The 22,900-nt window shown below is 41.2% G+C and overlaps 1 protein-coding gene across 4 annotated transcripts in view; it reads left to right on the top strand.

The window, feature by feature from the left end:
- The first annotated feature begins 1,212 nt into the window (after nt 1-1,212).
- Nucleotides 1,213-22,900, top strand: part of LOC133608921 (BTB/POZ domain-containing protein kctd15) — a 107,350-nt gene continuing 85,662 nt past the window's right edge. Inside the window, exons 1-3 of one of the 4 annotated variants that reach the window (XM_061964574.2) lie at nt 1,213-1,584; nt 1,889-1,937; nt 3,347-3,522. In XM_061964574.2, the coding sequence (XP_061820558.1) occupies nt 1,926-1,937; nt 3,347-3,522 (188 nt within the window). In that variant the 5' untranslated portion in view covers nt 1,213-1,584; nt 1,889-1,925. Of the gene's footprint in view, nt 1,585-1,885; nt 1,938-3,319; nt 3,523-22,900 lie in introns of those variants that run through there. The other 3 variants (XM_061964575.2, XM_061964576.2, XM_061964572.2) reach the window with 3 other exon arrangements.

The following is a 22,900-nucleotide window of genomic DNA, read 5'->3' as shown; positions in this document are numbered from 1 at the left end:
CTGCAATTTAAAATGCACTTGTTTTAATAAATGAATACAGCGTTTGAAAAGCATACACAATCTGTGTTAATATATTAGTCTGTGGTTAAAAGGACTTGAAAGGACTCGAAACTCAAAATGCAGGACTTAGGACTTGACTTGAGACTTTCCAGTCTTGACTTTGGACTTGACTCGGGGCTTGCCTGTCTTGACTCGGGACTTGACTCGGACTTGAGGGCAAAGACTTGAGACTTACTTGTGACTTGCAAAACAATGACTTGGTCCCACCTCTGACAAATACACATGTTGCTTCTGTCAGCAGCTACAGATCCAAGTTATAAAAGATGAAGTACAACATTCTAACACTAGTGGGCGCCAAACATCAAGAAACGTCCACTTGTAAATACTGGGGCTTCCAATGCTGCATCAATTATTCACAGGTATTTACAGGTAAACACACACGCACACATGCGAATCATTAGATAATGCCATCCATACATTATTTTGTATAAGACCACAAACACACTTTGATGCTGGGTTTTTTTTTAAACACTAACAAACACACACAAGAGAGAAAAATGACAACAATCAGCTCATGAATCCTATTTTGTAAAAGTCTGGAGGCTGTCTGCTTTCATTTTGAGCATGAGTGAGGAGTGTGTGCGCGCGTGCACGTGTGCATGTGTGTGTGTGTGTGTGTGTTTTGGCCAGATATCTCCATCTAAGCCCTGCGCTATAATTGAAATGGCGCATTTGGCTGCAGGCAGGTTGTGAGGGCTGCTTTCTGCTGCAGCGTGCATGCACGTCCGTGGACGTCATTTGATTCGGATGGCCTGCGGGAAGTGTGCCCTTGCAACATCATCATCATCATCATCATCATCAGCTTGCTCCAGACATTGAGGCAAAGAGCAGCAAAGGAGGGACGAAGTAAGGACGGATTTTTTTTTCTATGCATTTCTTCTCTCCACAAGTTCTTTTACGCCTACTTGGAACTATTACCATAAAAATTTTTTAAAAACAAATCTTTGTGGGTGAAATAATCCACTCTTTTGGACTTTGCAGCTGCAACTTTTGGTGAAGGAGAACATCTGCTGCTTCAGTTTTATAGCCTGGGAACAGCGCGTAAATATATGTAAGATATCTGCGCAGGCATCGTTTGGAGGGGGGGAAAAAGAGGAGAAGGAGGGAGGAGATGCAAAGAGAGGGGGGGGCGAGGGGGGAGGAATATGAAGGCTTTTCTTCCTTGAGAAAATTGCCTTGGCGGGAGAGTGGAGTTGAGTTAATTGTAGCCTAATCCCTGGCCCAGAGGCGCTTGGGCAGCCCGGAGCCAGATTCTTCTTCTTCTTCTTCTTCTTCTCGTCGTCTTTTTTAGCTCTCTTATTTGGAGATGGTTGGGTTTCTTCTACTAACAAACCACAGCAGCACTTTCATTTAGGAACCCCACGCCAAAAAAAAAAAAAAAAAAAAAAAAAAAGGAGGAATAAGATCGAAGGAGCGCGCTAATTTTTGTTTTACGCGCGTCCAAACCCGGGGCAGAGGCGAGAAAGGTGGGGGTAAGGAAAGGAAGCGAAAGGAAAGGAGGAGATCATCTCATCGATGTTCAAGGTAAGCAAGGACGCCTCCTGTGCGCTTCTTCTTCTTCGTCTCCTTTTTTTTTTTTTTTTTTTTTTTTTTTGCTTGCTTGCTGAGAGAACAGCAGCCGTGAGAGCATCACACTTTCAAAAGGGGAGACGTGCGTGTGTGTGAGCGCGTGTGTGTGTGTGTGTGTGTGCAGGATAGAGCGGACAATTTGTGTGTTTATCACCTTCTCCCTCCTGGACGATATACTTGTGCGCCCACAAGCCAGTATTTGACATCATTTTTGTGTTTTTTTTTTATTTATTTTTTATTTTTTTGCAAACGCGAGGAGGCAGACCACCGGATTTCCCATCTTGGACTCCCTTACCATGTTTGAAACGGTAAATGCTAAATACGTTTTTTTTTTTGAACGACATCCTTTGCACCGCTTAAACCATCAAACAAGACGCCATGTTGGGCATTTTTCTGCATGCATGCTGCAGAAGCACCGTGCTTTAATTCTGCAGGGTTGGATGTTTTGCATTCGACTTCTATCCTTATGGTTGTTCCAGAAAGGGAAAGATGGGGATTAGTGCAGTGGGGAAAGTTCTCCAGGATGTGCAATACAATCCCATCCTCATGTAATCGTATTAGAGGAACATGATGCCACCACCCTGGGAATGAAATAAAAAAACTAGTATCGTAGCACTTTTTTTGTATTGTAATGCATGCCTGCAGGGAGAAAAAAAACAGTGTCAATTAACCATTAAAAAAAATGACCTTTTAGCACATTGAGTCCAAAATGTCCCCCTTCAGAACCATCCCCACCTCCTAATTTAGGCAATCTAGTGGCTGTCAATAACCCTGCATGGTCCACCTTGCAGCCTCTGGCGCCGCAAATTACTCACCAAGCCACTGTGTTGGACTTTATTAGACAATATGCTTTACAATATCACGCTGGAAGGAAAAGCGGCCATAATAGACGTGTTATAAGCTGTTATTACACTGTTACGATCGGTATGGCCAACTGAAAATCATTTAAATGCGTGTACTCTGCATTAGCAGTGATAGTAATAATAAATGCATCGCTTTGAAAGTGTAAACAAGCCACTCTTTTTAAGCATGCATGTACCCCGAGTGCCAAGAAAGGGACCTCACTTGGTACCCTAAACTCACTTCTTTTCATGGTTTCTCCCAGTCAAACTACAAAAAAAAAGGTAATAATGGAAAAAGTTACAATACGATGTTTTGAAAAGTTGATTTGTGTATATATTATGATGGCAATCAAGGCGATGCATGTTATTGTGTGCGCTAATAAGTTTTCCCTCCAGTTGATTTGGGCAGGTAAAAAAAAAATGTTAGGTCTTTTTTTGTGTGTGTGAAAGAGGAGACCGCCCCATTTCCTCCCACTATCCCTCTCAGATTGGTGCCTGGTGTGTCTGGGTGCATCACATCTCCCCCATAATGCGACCTTTAATTAGAATATTGCAGCAGCAGTTTGTTTTATTCCCCTAGAGGCTGACACCTTGCATCCCCTCCCTCTTTCTCTCTCTTGTCTGTCTGTCTGTCTCTCCCTCTAATAAGCATCCTCCTCCTATCCTCGCCCCCGGTGCTGAGCCAAAAAGATGCAAACATACTTAATTAGAGCCGCCGTGGTATAGCAATACGTGCAGGGATGCGACCATGGCAGTCATGGACGCGATCCGATAGCGATCGGGACGGATATCGGCTGATTTGCAGTCTTGCTCATCCGTCCTCATATGTCCCCCCTCCTCATCCTCCTATGGCTTTTTTGTACACTTGCTTCCAGGAGGGGCGAAGCATGTCACGGCTCTCTCTGACCCGGTCCCCGGTCTCCCCCCTGGCCGCCCAGGGCATCCCTCTGCCGGCCCAGCTCACCAAAGCCAACGCGCCCGTGCACATCGACGTGGGCGGCCACATGTACACCAGCAGCCTGGCCACCCTCACCAAGTACCCCGACTCAAGGTAAGGGAAGTTTTTTTGGGACGTTTGGTCTTGACGTAACAAGGGAAAGGGCAACACTTTTGCCATTTCTTTGGAAAATAATCATCTACACAACACATGTGGTCAACTTTTTCTTGTATTCACACTTGCTGCTTTTCAGTGTTGACATTTTTACCTGTATCTGTCAAATAACCATTTTATTTATTCTTCACTTCTAATGTTTTTGTTTTTTGAGTAAAATACCTTTTATTTATACACTATATATTACATTTCCAATGTTTATGCTTGCTACATTGTAGTAAAATCAATTACTTTTTTTGTTACTGTACACTTTTGGATTATAGTTTAGTGTTGTTGTTTTTTTACATTGTGTTTATTGCATAAAAAAATGAAATAAGCTGTGTAATTTAATGAAAAAAGTGAGCAAAATTATTTAACTTTGAAGAAGCATTGTTTTTGATATGTTTTAAACTCCTGAACAATTGAGTGAGCTCCAATATTAGTGATGTGCGGAATCGAGACTGAAATATCGATAACGCAGATACCAGGGGCCGTATTTATCAAGCGTCTTAGAATTACTCCTAAGAAGTCTGCTAAGAGTTGACCAGTGACGTGCGGTGAGGTTCATGACTGGTGAGGCACTGACTTCATCACAGTCAGATTTACAAACATATGAACCCTAAAGAGTATCTTATTCACCATTTGATTGGCAGCAGTTAACGGGTTTTGTTTAAAAGCTCATACCAGCATTCTTCCCTGCTTGGCACTCAGCATCAAGGCTTGGAATTGGGAGTTAAATCACCAACAATTATTCCCGGGCGCGGCGCCGCTGCTGCCCACTGCTCCCCTCACCTCCCAGGGGGTGAAGAAGAGGATGGGTCAAATGCAGAGGACAAATTTCACCACACCTAGTGTGTGTGTGACAATCATTGGTATTTTAACTTTACACATACAAACTGTAGCACACAAAAAAGCACATTTAATTAAAAAAAACGTTATTATGGTCTTACCTTTACTTATAAGTGCGGGAACAGTGGTGTTGGTGTTGGAGGAGTTGTGAATGAATGAAATATGAAATCCATGCTGCAGTCTGCAGGTGTACCTAATGTTGTGTCCCTGCAGTCGTTCACGGCTCCTCCGGCGCGAGCAATGTTGTTTTTGCACTTTTTGGCTTCTTGTTAAGTGACTTTTTTTGGGTGGATTCGGTCTTGCACGTGGAGGGTTTGGGTGTGGGCTTTGGTTGGTGTGGCGCTGCCGTCGCGGGGTGCACTCTGCGGCGAAGGTGCCTTAACCGGCACCAGGAGGCGGGGTTACGCGAGCCTCAGCCAGTGCGTCTTCGCAGCAGTTTTATGATCGCTCAGCACAAGAAATACTTTACACACATACAGTTGTTGACAAAATACACTGTACATTATATACCTCAGCTAACTAAACTATGGAAATGTATAATATAATTCATATAGCAATATGGTCTCACTGCACAGCAGGCCAGCAGTTAGCCGAGTCCGTCCATGTTGAGGCACTGAGTGACGTGCCTCAACTGGCTGCTGATCACCGCACCGTCTCTTCTCCGTATTTGAACGGCAAATGTGAAAATTCAGCGATTTTGAATAAAAATAATCTAAAACTGGTGAAGTTAAATGGAAAATAACTTTATAGTATAATCACTGGATACATATAACAATTTAATTAATTGTTTTTCTTTTTACATTTTTTTTCTTTCCATGATCTTGTGACCGAATGATGAGTAAAGAAATTCTTCGCTGAAAGCTGCACTTAAAAGTTAGTTATCAAGCGTCTTACTCACACTTTCAACGAAGTGTAGGACTGAGTCTTAAGTGTCACACTCAGAGCTGAATTACGACATTACTATGTGCCGTAAACTGAATTTTAGTTGACGTCATTTCTGTGTCCATAGAAATGACCAATCACGGAAGGGAATCCCTTGTCTAAGAATAAAGAAATATCTTAGAAATATTTATGTGGACAATGGGAGTGTATATTTTGACAATAAACTACAAAATAATACAAAACAAACAAACAATATTGGCAATGAATCAAAAATAAATGTTTCCTTTTCTTTCCAATTCATTAATTAGGCAACTAATTTGAAACTGTTGTGGGTGGCTCTATATATACTAGCCCACTGCAGCCACATGCAGGAATCAACATGGAATCGAAAAGAAAACCAAACTGGCGAGAGGAGGAGAAGTAGGGGCCATTATTGTTTCCATAACAATTCTGCTTACTGATGGTTGTGATGGCCCCAAATCATCAGCGTTACACTGTTGCATTTTCCCAGTGGCGAGATATCGAAGCATTGTGATGACCTTTAGTTCTTATGAAATCTGTGACAAAAATAATACCCGCTCCGTCTAAACCAGGGGTCGGCAACCCGCGGCTCCGGAGCCGCATGCGGCTCTTTGATCACTCTGATGCGGCTCAGCTGCATACTTGCCGACCCTCCCAATTTTCCCGGGAGATTTCCAGATTTCAGTGCTTCTCGCAGAAAACTCCCGGGACTAATATTCTCAGACTTTCACCCTAATAATAATAATAATAATAAGGGCGTGCCATGATGGTACAGCATTCAGCACCCTCTACAATCTGTACAAACAGCGTGCCAGCCCAGCCTTCTGTTGTATGCATCTTCTACTTGCACACGTGAGTAACAACAAGGCATACTTGTTCAACAGCCACACAGGTTACACTGACGGTGGCTATATAAAACAACTTTAACATTCTTACTAATAATGCGCCACACTTTGAACCAAAACCAAACAAGAATGACAAACACATTTCGGGAGAACATCTGCACCTTAACACAACATAAACACAACAGAACAAATACCCAGAATCCCATGCAGCACTGACTCTTCCGGGCTACATTGTACACCCCTGCTCCCACCAAACCATGCCCCCCCCCCCCTCCGTGCGTCGGTTGAGGTGGGCGGGGTTTGGTAGCAGGGGTGTATAATGTAGCCCGGAAGAGTCAGGGCTGCATGGGATTCTGGGTATTTGTTCTGTTGTATTTATGTTGTGCTACGGTGCAGATGTTCTCCCGAAATGTGTTTTTCTTTCTTGTTTGATGTGGGTTCACAGTGTGGCGCATATTAGTAAGAGTGTTAAAGTTTATACCGCCACCGTCAGTGTAATCTGTGTGGTTGTTGAGCAAGTATGCCTTGTTGTCATTTACGTGAGCAAGCAGAAGTCCCATATCGTGTGGCTGGGCCGGCACGCTGGATATAGTGGGCGCTAAATGCTGTACCATCACGGCACGTTCGAGAGAATAGTTGCCCTGAATTTCGTAGTATGCTGGATAAATCGGGAGGTTGAAAAGTATGACGCTGTCAAGCGCCATTCATACAAAACTCGAGACCCTTGGTTTATACATAACACAAAGCAAAAAAAAACTTTGTATGCAGTGTCCTTTCATTTTAAATTTCAAAAGATTTTTGTGGCTCCCATTGATTTCTTTGATTTGTGAAACTGGTCAAAATAGCTCTTTGACTGGTAAAGGTTGCCGACCCCTGGTCTAAACGATACCGTTTGATCAGCTGCTCGTCATCAAACAAAGCCAGGACATCCTTCCGCTCCCTGAACGTTCGCGCACGTCTCTCTCGCCTCAGTGCCATCCCCCGCTGGTAACTCCTAACCACTTCGGACACCTCTGAAGGTCTCTTAAATATCGTGGAGAGTAGGAGTGATTCTTAGACTTAAGAAAGTTGATAAATAGCTTTTATTCTTAAGTTTGAGAGTAGGACTAAATTTCGCAAATTCTCAGGACTTAAGAGTAAAATGGCACTCTAAGACGCTTGATAAATACGGCCCCAGATCTTTATGCACAAATATCAATTCTCAAATCAAAATATCAATACTTTTGATACCTTAATTATTTGGGATGATGTGTATCATTAACAGGAATACAATGTAAAGTGAGTATAGCATTGAGTGGTTGGTGGGAACTACTTTTTCTTCCGCCTGCACACTGTGCTCAGTCATTCAGGCTGTCGTGTCCTAAAGAAAGTGACTGGCATTTAAAATTAAATTAAAAAACAGCAAGTCTATGTATCCTTTTATTGTAGGCTATTTGGAGGCACTACATACAGAGTTGTCTATGAATGTTCTCATTCACCCAGGTCATTGTAATCTCAGAGCATTCAATCGATCGCAACTGGACTGTTTGCTATGTCTTGGAAGACGTTTCACCTCTCAGTTTCATCAGTTCGTGTTGAAAAACAGTGGGGGTTTTTCTCAGTACGATAGGGCGAAACCATCCTTGCCCAGGTACTCCCTCCTGGTTTCGGAGTGTAAACATTTGGGGGTTTGGCACCAGCCACTCGACTACATCTGACCAATCTAAGTCTATGAGCATGAATTGAGGATGAAAGGTGAAACGTCTTCCAAGACCAACCAAACAGTCCAGTTGCGATTCTTTGAATGCCCTGAGATTACATACAGAGTTGAGTATAAACAAGATAACACATTCAGTGCTGAATAACTCCACCATTTGTTTCGCTCTCTGATTTTATATCGTTTGAAAATTATTCCCTAAGAGCAACAACACTTAAACTACAGTACTTTTTAAATGTTATCAGACACAAAGTGTGTCTGCACAAAGTAACGGTATCGCGATACCTGCCTGATTTTTACTCCATAAAATCTGTGGTTGTCAAGTTCGGGGCGCATGATGATGCGGGGTTTTGTTCTCCCAAGATGCAAAGGACGAATCCGGACAGGACTTGCAGGTAACACTTCATTTAATAATAAAACAACACAAAACAGGTACAAAACAGAAAACAAACCGACTGGAAAAGGTGCCGAGCGGACCGGAAGCTAAGGCTACAACTTAGCAAAGACTATGACACTTAGCAGGGGCTAGGAGACAAGCAAAAACTTACGTAGCAGTCGCGTGACGCAAATAAAGAAACCAGGCTGACTGACTGGAAAAGGCAGGCTTAAATAATGTCAGTGATTACAACAGGTGCGCGTCAGAAACACAAGCGGCAGGTGGAATTAATATGTAACTATGGTAACCAACTCAAAGGTGCATAGACAGGAACAAAATGAGTCCAAGACTAACAGAAAACACACGTGACCCGAAAACCCAAACAGAAATATGATCCTGGCAGCGGATCCTAACAGTGGTCTCGCATAGGGATGTCCGATAATGGCTTTTTGCCGATATCCCATATTCCGATATTGTCCAACTCTTTAATTACCGATACCGATATATCAACCGATATATACAGTCGTGGAATTAACACATTATTATGCCTAATTTGGACAACCAGGTATGGTGAAGATAAGGTACTTTAAAAAAAAAAGATAAAATAAAATAAGATAAATAAATTAAAAACATTTTCTTGAATAAAAAAGAAAGTAAAACAATATAAAAACAGTTACATAGAAACTAGTAATTAATGAAAATTAGTAAAATTAACTTTTAAAGGTTAGTACTATTAGTGGACCAGCAGCACGCACAATCATATGTGCTTACGGACTGTATCCTGTCATGACTTGGTCCTGGGTGTTTGCTTTTCCGGAATGCAACGGAAAGTTGGCTCGGGCGAGACGGGAATGTAAGTACATGATTTATTTAATATATTAAAAAAAAGCGCGCACAGTGGCGGAGAACAAACAATGAAACCAAAAGAAAATAGCATTAATAAACAAAAACTTACTTGGCTTGGACAAAAGTAGCAGCATGAAGGATGGACATGAAAACAAGTGTCAGGAATGTACAGAGCATAAATGTGAGATGTCGCCAGAACGACAAACTGAAAACAATGAACTTAAATACTATAGACATGATTAGTGAAAGCAGGTGTGTGACTCAAAACGTGAAACAGATGCGTGACGTGACAGGTGAAAACTAATGGTTGCTATGGTGACAAAACAAAACAAAAGTGCACAAAAAGTCCAAAAACAAAACCGAACATGACTAAAACAAAACATGATCACACAGACATGACATATCCCTTGCAGACTGTATTGATATATAATGTAGGAACCAGAATATTAATAACAGAAAGAAACAATCCTTTTGTGTGAATGAGTGTAAATGGGGGAGGGAGGTTTTTGGGGTTGGTGCACTAATTGTAAGTGTATCTTGTGTTTTTTTATGTTGATTTAATTTAAAAAAATAAATTAAAAAAACAAAAATAAAAAACGATACCGATAATTTCCTATATTAAATTTTTACGATATTATCGGACATCTCTACTCTTGCACATCATTATCCAATATAAGAGTTATTCCCAAAGGGATAACAATGCTTGCTTCTATGGAATGCTGTCAAAGAGGTATTCATTTGTCGATAGAGGTGTATTGGATTGCTATGACTTATCCCTGAGGCGAAATGTGGCATTATAGCTTGTGTCAGACAGCATACACCTTACACAAAATGTATGACCAGAAAGAAGGTACCTTGTCAAAGTTGATGGATAGACAACACAAGTGCGGTTTGGTCTGTTTATAAAGTTATTGTAATGCACAAAAAAAAAAACCAAAAAAACAGAGCATTGTTTTCTTTGAAAAACAAGATTTTGTATCTAATTTGATTACATGTGTACCTTATAAAGTGTCCAGTAAAGAAAACAGACTATTAACTTTTACCATATTCTAAATATGCTCTATTAAAAATATGGTAAGAGCCCACCCTACTCGTCCTCACCCCCACCCCTTCCCTGCCTGCATGTCTCCCCTTCATACAGTCTTCAGTGTCAGCCGTCAAAGTCCCTTGTGGGCCAAGGTAAACACGCACGCCAGGTTGTTAGAAAATGTGCCAAATTGGCTACAGGAAACAATCCTCGTAATCCCCTGCTAATAAAAGGCTTGATGTGCGCACAGTCCACTGACAGGAAATCCCCGACAGCTCTCCTTTTTTTTTTTATGCTAAAACAAAAATAAAAGCTCACCTCCGAGTCAGACACGGATTGATGATGTTTATGTACGTTGGGACTTGTAGTGTTTGCCGTTCTTTGTAGAAAACAAATTGGAAACATTAGATACATTTGGTGGACGAGCAAACTAGCAATTTTTTTTTTTTCCTACACAGCAATTATGTTGTGGGCCTTCTTAAAACAGTCAACCATGAACATAATAGCATACGGAAAAGCGACATTTAGAGCTAATTACAAGTCTACTACTTGGGGTTGCACAATTATGGCCCAAATAATCACGATTAATACCCAAGATTATTCATTGCGTTTGGTAAAACAGGGTGTTGGGTGCGTGCGTGAATGTGACGTCATCGTGCAATTTGTAATGAAATGGTGAAGTGAATTATATTTATATAGCGCTTTTCTCCAGTGACTCAAAGCGCTTTACATATGGAAAACCCAATATCTAAGTTACAAACCCCGTTTCCATATGAGTTGGGAAATTGTGTTAGATGTAAATATAAACGGAATACATCCATCCATCTTCTTCCGCTTATCCGAGGTCGGGTCGCGGGGGCAGCAGCCTAAGCAGGGAAGCCCAGACTTCCCTCTCCCCAGCCACTTCGTCCAGCTCCTCCCGGGGGATCCCGAGGCGTTCCCAGGCCAGCCGGGAGACATAGTCTTCCCAACGTGTCCTGGGTCTTCCTCGTGGCCTCCTACCGGTCGGACATGCCCTAAACACCTCCTTAGGGAGGCGCTCGGGTGGCATCCTGACCAGATGCCCGAACCACCTCATCTGGCTCCTCTCGATGCGGAGGAGCAGCGGCTTTACTTTGAGCTCCCCCCGGATGACAGAGCTTCTCACCCTATCTCTAAGGGAGAGCCCCGCCACCCGGCGGAGGAAACTCATTTCGGCCGCTTGTACCCGTGATCTTGTCCTTTCGGTCATAACCCAAAGCTCATGACCATAGGTGAGGATGGGAACGTAGATCGACCGGTAAATTGAGAGCTTTGCCTTCCGGCTCAGCTCCTTCTTCACCACAACGGATCGATACAGCGTCCGCATTACTGAAGACACCGCACCGATCCGCCTGTCGATCTCACGATCCACTCTTCCCTCACTCGTGAACAAGACTCCGAGGTACTTGAACTCCTCCACTTGGGGCAAGATCTCCTCCCCAACCCGGAGATGGCACTCCACCCTTTTCCGGGCGAGAACCATGGACTCGGACTTGGAGGTGCTGATTCTCATCCCAGTCGCTTCAATACAATGATTTGCAAATCATTTTCAACCCATATTCAGTTGAATGCACTACAAAGACAACATATTTGATGTTCAAACTCATAAACTTTATTATTTTTTTGCAAATAATCATTAACTTAGAATTTAATGGCTGCAACACGTGCCAAAGTAGTTGGGAAAGGGCATGTTCACCACTGTGTTACATGGCCTTTCCTTTTAACAACACTCAGTAAACGTTTAGGAACTGAGGAGACACATTTTTGAAGCTTCTCAGGTGGAATTCTTTCCCATTCTTGCTTGATGTACAGCTTAAGTTGTTCAACAGTCCGGGGGTCTCCATTGTGGTATTTTAGGCTTCATAATGCGCCACACATTTTCAATGGGAGACAGGTCTGGACTACAGGCAGGCCAGTCTAGTACCCGCACTCTTTTACTATGAAGCCACGTTGATGTAACACGTGGCTTGGCATTGTCTTGCTGAAATAAGCAGGGGCGTCCATGGTAACGTTGCTTGGATGGCAACATATGTTGCTCCAAAACTTATTTAATCGATTAGTTGTTGCAGCCCTAGTATATACTTGTTCTTACGCTTTCTGAGCGCACTATGTTCACTGCTCGCTGTACATATCCTACCAAGTCAGACCGACACTGTTTCAATGTCCATTTCTCTGATGATGCAGTTATTGATGACTGAAGTGTTGATATCAACCAAACCTACCCCTCCCCCCCCCTCCACAACCCACCCCCCGGATTGTAAATAATGTAAATAATTCAATGTATATACTCTGATGATTAACTTGTGTAATGACTGTATTATGCTGATAGTATATATTTATACCATGAATTGATTAACGTGGACCCCGACAAGTTGAAAAACTTATTCGGGTGTTACCATTTAGTGGTCAATTGCACGGTGCAATCTACTAATGAAAGTTTCAATCAATCAATCAATCAAAGTCATGGTTTCCCGCGTTTACAGTCTGTTTCGGCAGAAGACCAGTTGCGGTTGAATGACGTGGCCCCTCCCAGTGTTGAAAAATCATTACAACATAAAACAAATTGGTAGAAACTTTATTTCGATCATTCATATTCCATATGACTGTCAAAACTCTTACACAACGAAATATTTGTATACATCATTCGTCTTCGGATGTTCTCATTGTGTTCTCAGGGCATTCAATCGATCGCGACTGGACTTTACTGGACCGGATGTCTTCTAAGACAAACCAAACAGTCCAGTTGTGATCGATTGAATGCCCTTAAAATCCTTACATTGTTCTCTTTAACGTGCAAATTAACCTGAAACTACAGGGCGAACTGAAATGAAACGTTTTCGACTTATGTTTCTGACTAACTAATTGACAAACAGACAAACCCTAGTGTGTGAATGTGAGTGTGAATGTTGTCTGTCTATCTGCGATGAGGTGGCGACTTGTCCAGGGTGTACCCCGCCTTCCGCCCGAATGTATCTGCGATAGGCTCCAGCACCCCCCGCGACCCCGAAAGGGACAAGCGGTAGAAAATGGATGGATGGATAGAAACCCTAGTACACACATAGCCTCCTGGCAGAGGTACTACACCTTTATTAAGTTAAAGTTAAAGTACCAATGATTGTCACACACACACTAGGTGTGGCGAAATTATTCTCTGCATTTGACCCATCACCCTTGATCACCCCCTGGGAGGTGAGGAGAGCAGTGGGCGGCAGCGGTGGCTGCGCCCGGGAATTATTTTTGGTGATTTAACCCCCAATGCCAACCCTTGATGCTGAGTGCCAAGCAGGGAGGTAATGGGCCCCATTTTTACAGTCTTTGGCATGACTCGGCCGGTGTTTGAACTCACAACCTACCGATCTCAGGGCGGACATTAGTCGTGTAATGGGTGAATTAAAGTTCCACGGAAGCAAAGTGAAAATAGCAGCACATCCAAAAAAAACGCAAAATGGAGAATACATACTTACATGGTTATGGAAAGTGATCAGCAATGTAACTTTGTCATTGTTCGCATGTAAAAAGTTGGGTATAGGCAACCAAAACATCAACGGCCGTCTATATGGTGTTGCAATAGTTGTGTACTCGTTTCTTTTGTATCCATCATAGTTGTGTTGCTTTCGTTTTAAGGATCGATATTTTGAATATATTTAGGGTTACACTGCAAAAACTGAAATCTAAGTAAGATTAAATATCTCAAATAAGGGTGATATTTGCTTATTTTCTGTCTGATAAGATAATTCTTCTCACTAAGCAGATTTTATGTTAGAGTCTTTTACTTGTTTTAAGAGTTTTGGTCCTAAATGATCTCAGTAAGATATTACAGCTTGTTGCTGAGATTTGATGACCGATATTGAGTAAAACATGCTTGAAACTAGAATATCAACGGTTGCAAAGCTGTGTCATCAACACTCACAAGTATAAAACTACTTTTTTAAAGTAATCATTTCTTATTTCAAGGATGTAAAAAAAAAAAAATCATGACTTTGGCACAATTGTGTCTCATATTAAAACAATGACAGCCAAATGGACTTTGCAGTTTTATTTTCAATAGAAAATACGCACTCATATAGTAGTGCAGTTATTAGTGAGAATATACCGTATTTTTCGGAGTATAAGTCGCACCGGCCGAAAATGCATTACAAAGAAGGGAAAAAACATATATAAGTCGCACTGGAGTATAAGTCGCATTTTTCGGGGACATTTATTTGTTAAAACCCAACACCAAGAATAGACATTTGAAAGGCAATTTAAAATAAATAAAGAATAGTGAATAACAGGCTGAATAAGTGTACGTTATATGAGGCATAAATAACCAACTGGTATGTTAACGTAACATATTATGGTAAGAGTCATTCAAATAACTATAACATATAGAACATGCTATACGTTTACCAAACAATCTGTCACTCCTAATCGCTAAATCCCATGAAATCTTATACGTCTAGTCTCTTACGTGAATGAGATCAATAATATTATTTGATATTTTACGGTAATGTGTTAATAATTCCACACAAAAGTCGCTCCTGAGTATAAGTCGCACCCCCCGGCCAAACTATGAAAAAAACTGCGACTTATAGTCCGAAAAATACGGTACTTATTTTAAGGTATTTTTGGGTTCATTGAGGTTAGCTAATGTTACTTGTTTTGGAAAGTCTTGACAAGCCAAATTTTCTTGTTCTATTGGCAGATAATTTTGCTTAGTTCAAATAAACATTTTGAACTCTGACTTTTTGCAGTGTAGAATGAGCTTTTTTTTTTGGTCATGCGTGTAGTGTTTCTTATATCGCCACCCACTGGCCTGGTGTGCATATTACATTGTTTCCCCTCTTTTCTTTTTTACAGGCCGTTTTTACAACTTTTGTCAGTTTTATGTGCAACTTTCCCCTCTTTTTGTTGCGTAAACAACATACTTTAAGAATTTTTTTGTTTTGTTATGTTTTTTTTATGGTGTTGGCGTATGGCAGTTGTTTCTTGTCAGCAGTGTGAGATGGTCCACGGAATATCGGAATATCGGCAAAAAAGCCATTATCCAACATCTCTAATTTTTTCCCCTACTTTTAAAACATGGTCTACATAACATGTAGTGGTGGATCTTTGGTAAAAAAATGTTGCACTGATTATGTTTTAAAGGCCATTTTTAAAGGCCTACTGAAATGCGATTTTCTTATTCAAACGGGGATAGCAGGTCCATTCTATGTGTCATACTTGATCATTTCGCGATATTGCCATATTTTTGCTGAAAGGATTTAGTAGAGAACATCGACGATAAAGTTCGCAACTTTTGGTCGCTGATAAAAAAGCCTTGCCTGTACCGGAAGTAGCAGACGAGTAGCGTGACGTCACAAGTTGTGGATTCGGAGCGAGAAAGCGACGATTTCCCCATTAATTTGAGCGAGGATGAAAGATTTGTGGATGAGGAAAGTGAGAGTGAAGGACTAGAGGGCAGTGGGAGCGATTCAGATAGGGAAGATGCTGTGAGAGGCGGGTGGGACCTGAATGACTAAAACAGTAAATAAACACAAGACATATATATACTCTATTAGCCACAACACAACCAGGCTTATATTTAATATGCCACAAATTAATCCCGCATAACAAACACCTCCCCCACCCCCCGTCCATATAACCCGCCAATACAACTCAAACACCTGCACAACACACTCAATCCCGCAGCCCAAAGTACCGTTCACCTCCCCAAAGTTCATACAGCACATATATTTCCCCCAAAGTCCCCAAAGTTACGTACGTGACATGCACATAGCGGCACGCACGTACGGGCAAGCGATCAAATGTTTGGAAGCCGCAGCTGCATGCGTACTCACGGTACCGCGTCTGCGCATCCAACTCAAAGTCCTCCTGGTAAGAGTCTCTGTTGTCCCAGTTCTCCACAGGCCAATGGTAAAGCTTGACTGTCATCTTCCGGGAATGTAAGCAATGAAAGACCGGCTGTGTTATCCGGCACAACAGTCAGGGGGTGCATTCTACGGCGGGGGTGCGTTATCCGGCACAACACCTGCCGCAATACACCGCTTCCCACCTACAGTTTTCTTCTTTGCTGTCTCCATTGTTCATTGAACAAATTGCAAAAGATTCACCAACACAGATGTCCAGAATACTGTGGAATTCTGCGATGAAAACAGACGACTTAATAGCTGGCCACCATGCCGTCCCAAAATGTCCTCTACAATCCGTGACGTCACACGCAGGCGTCATCATACCGAGACGTTTTCAGCAGGATATTTCGCGCGAAATTTAAAATTGCACTTTAGTAAGCTAACGGCATGTGTTGCAATGTTAAGATTTCATCATTGATATGTATAAACTATCAGACTGCGTGGTCGGTAGTAGTGGGTTTCAGTCGGCCTTTAAGCCGCTTTCTGACCGTCTCTGCAAGATACGCCGTTTTGTGAGCGGTCTTATTTACCGTATTTTCCGGACCATAGGGCGCAACGGATTATAAGACGCACTGCTGATGAGCGGGTCTAGTCAGGTCTATTTTCATACAAAAGGCGCACCTTTTTTTGGTAATACTTGTAGTGTTTCTTATATCGCCACCCACTGGCCTGGTGTGCATATTACATTTGTTTCCCCTCTTTTCTTTTTTACAGGCCGTTTTTACAACTTTTGTCAGTTTTATGTGCAACTCTCCCCTCTTTTTGTTGCGTAAACAACATACTTTTTTTTTTCTTTTTTTTTATGGTGTTGGCGTATGGCAGTTGTTTCTTGTCAGCAGTGTGAGATGGTCCACGGATGCTTTTGATGGGTGGAAGTAGAACACACACAAAGTCATGTCAAAGCGCGGTGACGGTACACTCGTCAGGGTGAAGATGCAAGTGTTGAGTTATTCTTCCCCTCTCTCTCTCTCTCTCTCTCTCCTCTTCTTCACACATGCTCCGCCGCTCGCTCGGCCCGTCTCTTTCTGTTTCTTTCTCACCCGGGATCACGCACACACACATACGCTCACTGTTGTCTCTCGCTTTTCCCAGCCTCCTCAGAGCACACTTGGCCTCAGGGCCCTACTTTCCGCTGGAGCCAGTGGAAGGCGGTAGGAGGGGTTGGATGGGGGGGGGGCACCCCCCCCCCCCCCCCCCCCCCCCTTCCTCCACTCCCTTTGTGTGAATTAGGATAATGGCTGACAGCAGAAAGCAAAACAATTACACTGTGGCGGGAGAGCCAGCGGAAGGCCACGCACGTCCGGTTGCGGTCCGGAGCCCAGACTAGTGGGTAGCGGGGGATAAAAAGAGCACGGTTTAAGAGCTTAAAGCCGATGATGACTTTTAATAGATGGCTCGCTAAATAATGCAGCGTGCCAAGAGAAAGTTAGTCTAGTAACTAATGTGTGGCTATCTGTCTTCCTCAGCCGGAGCCATAATGAGGGACAGTGGCCATGAAACATTGATGCACGTCTGTGGAGCTTTCACTTGAACAGAAGCTGGGGAAATTAGGGGGCAAATGGTCCACAGACAAGGGGGACTATTTGGATAGGAGCGCTTTTTTCGCCCGCCAGACGTTATTTTCCGTCGCTTTAAATGGCCATTGTCATTTTTGTAACTTGTTTTTTACGATAGAAAATAAAAAATAAAAATAATTATTAAATATTAAATATTAAATATTTGCATATTAAAAAATATTAAAATATTTAAAAATATGCAAAGAAAATAAATAGATTTAAAGGGGTCATATTATGATTTTTTTTAGAGATGTCCGATATTATCGGCCGATAAATGCTTTAAGATGTAATATCGGAAATTATCGGTATCGGTTTCAACCCCCCGATTTTCCCGGGAGACTCCCGAATTTCAGTGCCCCTCCCAAAAATCTCCCGGGGCAACCATTCTCCCGAATTTCTCCCGATTTCCACCCGGACAACAATATTGGGGGCGTGCCTTAAAGGCACTGCTTTTAACGTCCTCTACAACCTGTCGTCACGTCCGCTTTTAAAGTTAAAGTTAAAGTTAAAGTACCAATGATTGTCACACACACACTAGGTGTGGCGAAATTATTCTCTGCATTTGACCCATCACCCTTGATCACCCCCTGGGAGGTGAGGGGAGCAGTGGGCAGCAGCGGTGGCTGCGCCCGGGAATCATTTTGGTGATTTAACCCCCAATTCCAACCCTTGATGCTGAGTGCCAAGCAGGGAGGTAATGGGTCCCATTTTTATAGTCTTTGGTATGACTCGGCCGGGATTTGAACTCCCAACCTACCGATCTCAGGACGGACACTCTAACCACTAGGCCACTGAGTTTCCTCCATGCAATCAGCGTGCCGGCACAGCCACGTATTATATGCGGCTTTTACCCACACACAAGTGAATGCAAGGCATACTTGATCAAAAGCCATACAGGTCACACTGAGTGTGGCCATATAAACAACTTTAACACTGTTACAAATATGCGCCACACTGAACCCACACTGAACAAGAATGACAAACACATTTCGGGAGAACATCCGCACCGTAACACAACATAAACACAACAGAACAAATACCCAGAATCCCTTGCAGCACTAACTCTTCCAGGACGCTATAAGATACACCCCCGCTACCACCAACCCCCCCCACCCCCATCTCCCAAATTCGGAGGTCTCAAGGTTGGCAAGTATGCTCTAGTATACTCTGGACTGAAGCTGTGTGCCTTCATTGTTTTTGTAGCTGTTGTTTTGAGGCATGTTTAAAAAAAAATTAAAAATAATGCACTTTGTGAAAGTCAAAGTATAGTATTTCCCGTAGTTTTGGTGGGTATTAGGATTATCTCAGGGAGCGCATGTCCCAAATTCCAAGCTGCTGTTTTGAGGCATGTTAAAAAAAATAACGCACTTTGTGACTTCAATAATAAATATGGCAGTGACATGTTGGCACTTTTTTCCATAACTGGAGTTGAAGTTGTTCTCTTATTTTTGGAAAACCTTGTTTTTGATTGATTGATTGAAACTTGTATTAGTAGATTGCACAGTACAGTACATATTCCGTACAATTGACCACTAAATGGTAACACCCCAATAAGTTTTTCAAAGTGTTTAAGTCGGGGGTCCACGTTAATCAATTCATGGTAAAGTTACATTGTTTAATGCATCCAGCGGGGCATCACAACAAAATTAGGCATAATAATGTGTTAATTCCACGACTGTATATATCGGTATCGGTTGATATCGGAATCGGTAATTAAGAGTTGGACAATATCAGATATCGGCAAAAAAGCCATTATCGGACATCTCTAATTTTTTTCCCTACTTTTAAAACATGGTCTACATAACATGTAATGGTGGATCTTTGGTAATTATGTTTTAAAGGCCATTTTTAAGCCGCTTTCTGACCGTCTCTGCAAGATACACTGTTTTGTGAGCGGTCTTATTTACCATATTTTCCGGACCATAAGGCGCACTGGATTATATCACTGCCGATGAGCGGGTTTAGTCAGGTCTATTTTCATACAAAAGGTGCACCGGGTTATAGGGCGCATTACAGGGGTCACATTATTATAATTTTTTTCTAAATGTAAAACACTTCCTTGTGGTCTACATAACATGTAATGGTGGTTCTTTGATCAAAATGTTGCATGGATTATGTTTTACAGATCATCTTCAAGTCACTTTCTGACAGTCGCTTCAGGATGCGCCGTTTTGTGGGCGGTCTTATTTACGTGGCTCACCTTCGACAGCGTCTCCTCCCCGTCATCTTTGTTGTAGCGGTGTAGCGTGCAAGGACGGGAGTGGAAGAAGTGTCAAAAGATGGAGCTAACTGTTTTAATGACATTCAGACTTTACTTCAATCAATAACGGAGCAGCATCTGCTCATCCGTGGCTCACTTGTGCAATAACAAAGCCGAAAATGTGACCCGTGAAAAACTGTCCGACCGGAACTCTCTAATAACTAAAGTTCCTTGGGTGAATAATATAAACTCACTACACCGGTATGTTTTAGCGCTTTCATGGCGAGTTTACTGACAGATATAAGTAAGAACTTTACACTACTTTATATTAGAAATGGCAACAGTGCAGGATGAATGTCCCATAACAAGAAGATAGAGAAAAAGAAGAAGCTTATCGACTTATCGATTTATGCAGATCCCAAATAAAGATCAGCAGGTACCAGAAGGTAATAAAAGTTGCTTTTGCGTAATATTGCGAAACAAAACGCCAGATAATATGTCTTACCTTATACACACACCATAATAATACTCGTATATTGAAGCACAGTACAATCCATCAAGCGGTGCGGCTTCATAGCTTACCAAAGGCATACTAAAACATTTTGATAGATTTTTGAGTGCCGTGTGTAATGTTCTATATTTTCAATGGAACATGTACAATTTTGGTGTTGTTTACTTGAGTCATATTGCAGTCTACACGTATCTCTTATGTGTGACTGCCATCTACTGGTCACACTTACCATTTTACCATGTACCACATAAGATAGCTTCAAGGTCGGTAAGCACCACCAAAATGATTCCGTACATTAGGCGCACCAGGTCATAAGGCGCACTGTCGAGTTTTGAGAAAATGAAAGGATTTTAAGTGCGCCTTATAGTCCGAAAAATACGGTACTGGCTTCACTTATACTTTGTCTTCTCCCGTTATATATGTTGTAGTTTTTAGCGCTTCCCTATCTAGTCTACTGACACATACAAGTTCAAACTATAAGCTACTTTGTATTAGAAATGGCAACAGCTGACAATGCATGTGCATGTGCGAGCCAGTCTGCCCCACAACAAGATTATAGGAGCTTATTGACTTCAGTGTCTGACTACAACGGCGGTCTGGCAGTCTCTACCATATATGGCGATATCCCCTGACATCACACACTAAAACATGCTGGGTTATTTTGCTATCTCATTATATGAGTTGCAAGTGTTGGGTTAAATTTTTGAGTTATTTTTATGGAGAGCAATCAATTTTTTGGTTATAAAGGTATTATTTTAACAAAATTTCTGGGTTTTCAAAATTATGAACCATTTTTGGGTCGTTTTTCAATGAGTAACGAATTTTTGGGTAAAAGGCTTTTTTTTTTTAATTAAAAAGGTACTTTTTTCTTGAAGGGAATTTTATTAAGGATGAATCTGATTAACATTATTTACAATCACACATCTTATGTACATGAAAATATTTGAGCGCGCTGTATAGGACTACTATGATCATATATGGCAATTCTTGTAAAAAGAAAAATGTCACTCATATCTTACTTTTGAGTATATTTTAATGGAATGAAAATCATTTTGATCAGTAGTTGGGAAGGAGTAGGACAAACCAGCAGTAAAAAAAAAATTAATTTCGAACCAACTATTGGGTCAAGGAGCACAAAATTGCGCAACCCAATAGTTGGGTTTGGAATAACCCAAAATTGTATTGGAAAAAATCCAGCTTTTGTGTAAAAAAATTCAACCTAACAGTTGGGTTATGAATCAACCAACATGAGTTAGCATAACTCAACTTTTGGGTTAAGTAATTCGACGCAAAAGTTGGGTTGAAAAAATTTACCCGAAATGTTGAGTTAAAATAACTCAAATTAGGGGTTCGTCTTTTTCTGAACTAGCAGTTGGGTTAAAATTGGGTTATTTTTTAACCCAACATTTTTTAGTGTGCACACTTGGGGAAAAAGGTCACAAATTTGGAGGAAATATGAAGGAAGGCAAGATTGTTTTATAATATCTCCACCGTGCCAAATACACAAAAACACGTACCAATAGATAAGAAACGTTTATTTTGCATAATAGGTCCCCTTTAAAGGAAACACAATCTACAGCAAAGTTGTTCTTATATTCGGCAAATCAAATAGTTTGAATGTAGTATCTTGTAATATTCAACATTTTAGCTTTTACTTGTAACCTTGCAACTTTTAAATGTTATCTATTGTTATTTTTTTATTTCAGCAAGTTCATTTATGGCGCATAATTCGTACACAAAGCTTTAGAGAAAATTACAAGAAGGCAAAAGATTAAAATAAAATAACTATCATAATTTAAATTAAAACAATAACATAAAATTATTATTAACAATTATAGTTAAAATTTAAATCAAAAAGTGTCGATAAAATACTTTCAGTTGTCATATGCACAATTAAATTGTTCATATAGTTTTAACATGTCAGAGATGTACTTTAGCACAAGACCATTAAAAGACTTGTACCCAAGCAGAGCTGTTTTAAAGTCTATTCTCTTAAGCAACCGGAAGCCAGTGCAGTGACCTAAGCACTGTACTAATATGGTTGTACTTCCTGGTTCTAGTCAGGACTCGAGCAGCAGCATTTCGGATGTACTGCAGATGCTTTACAGCTTATTAAGAGAGCCGAGTGATATTATTTATTAATTAAAATATATTATGCTTATTATTTATTAATATACATTCTTTATATTTATGATATTGGTTTAATTTTATTGTATAAATATATGTAAATAAATTATACGTTATATGTATATAAATATTGTTATTACCGTATTTTTCGGACTATAAGTCGCAGTTTTTTTCATAGTTAGGCCGGGGGGTTTGACTTATACTCAGGAGCGACTTCTGTGTGAAATTATTAACACATTACCGTAAAATATCAAATAATATTATTTAGCTCATTCACGTAAGAGACTAGACGTATAAGATTTCATGGGATTTAGCGATTAGGAGTGACAGATTGTATAGCATGTTCTATATGTTATAGTTATTTGAATGACTCTTACCATAATATGTTACGTTAACATACCAGTTGGTTATTTATGCCTCATATAACGCAGTGGTCGCCAACCATTTTGTAACTGCGGACCGGTCAACGCTTGAAAATGTGTCCCACGGAC

The sequence above is a fragment of the Nerophis lumbriciformis genome, linkage group LG06 (genome assembly GCF_033978685.3).
Source record: "Nerophis lumbriciformis linkage group LG06, RoL_Nlum_v2.1, whole genome shotgun sequence".
NCBI classification, from domain to species: domain Eukaryota; kingdom Metazoa; phylum Chordata; class Actinopteri; order Syngnathiformes; family Syngnathidae; genus Nerophis; species Nerophis lumbriciformis.
The sequence above is the reverse complement of the archived record's forward strand: the minus strand, read 5'-3'. Positions and strand labels throughout refer to the sequence as shown.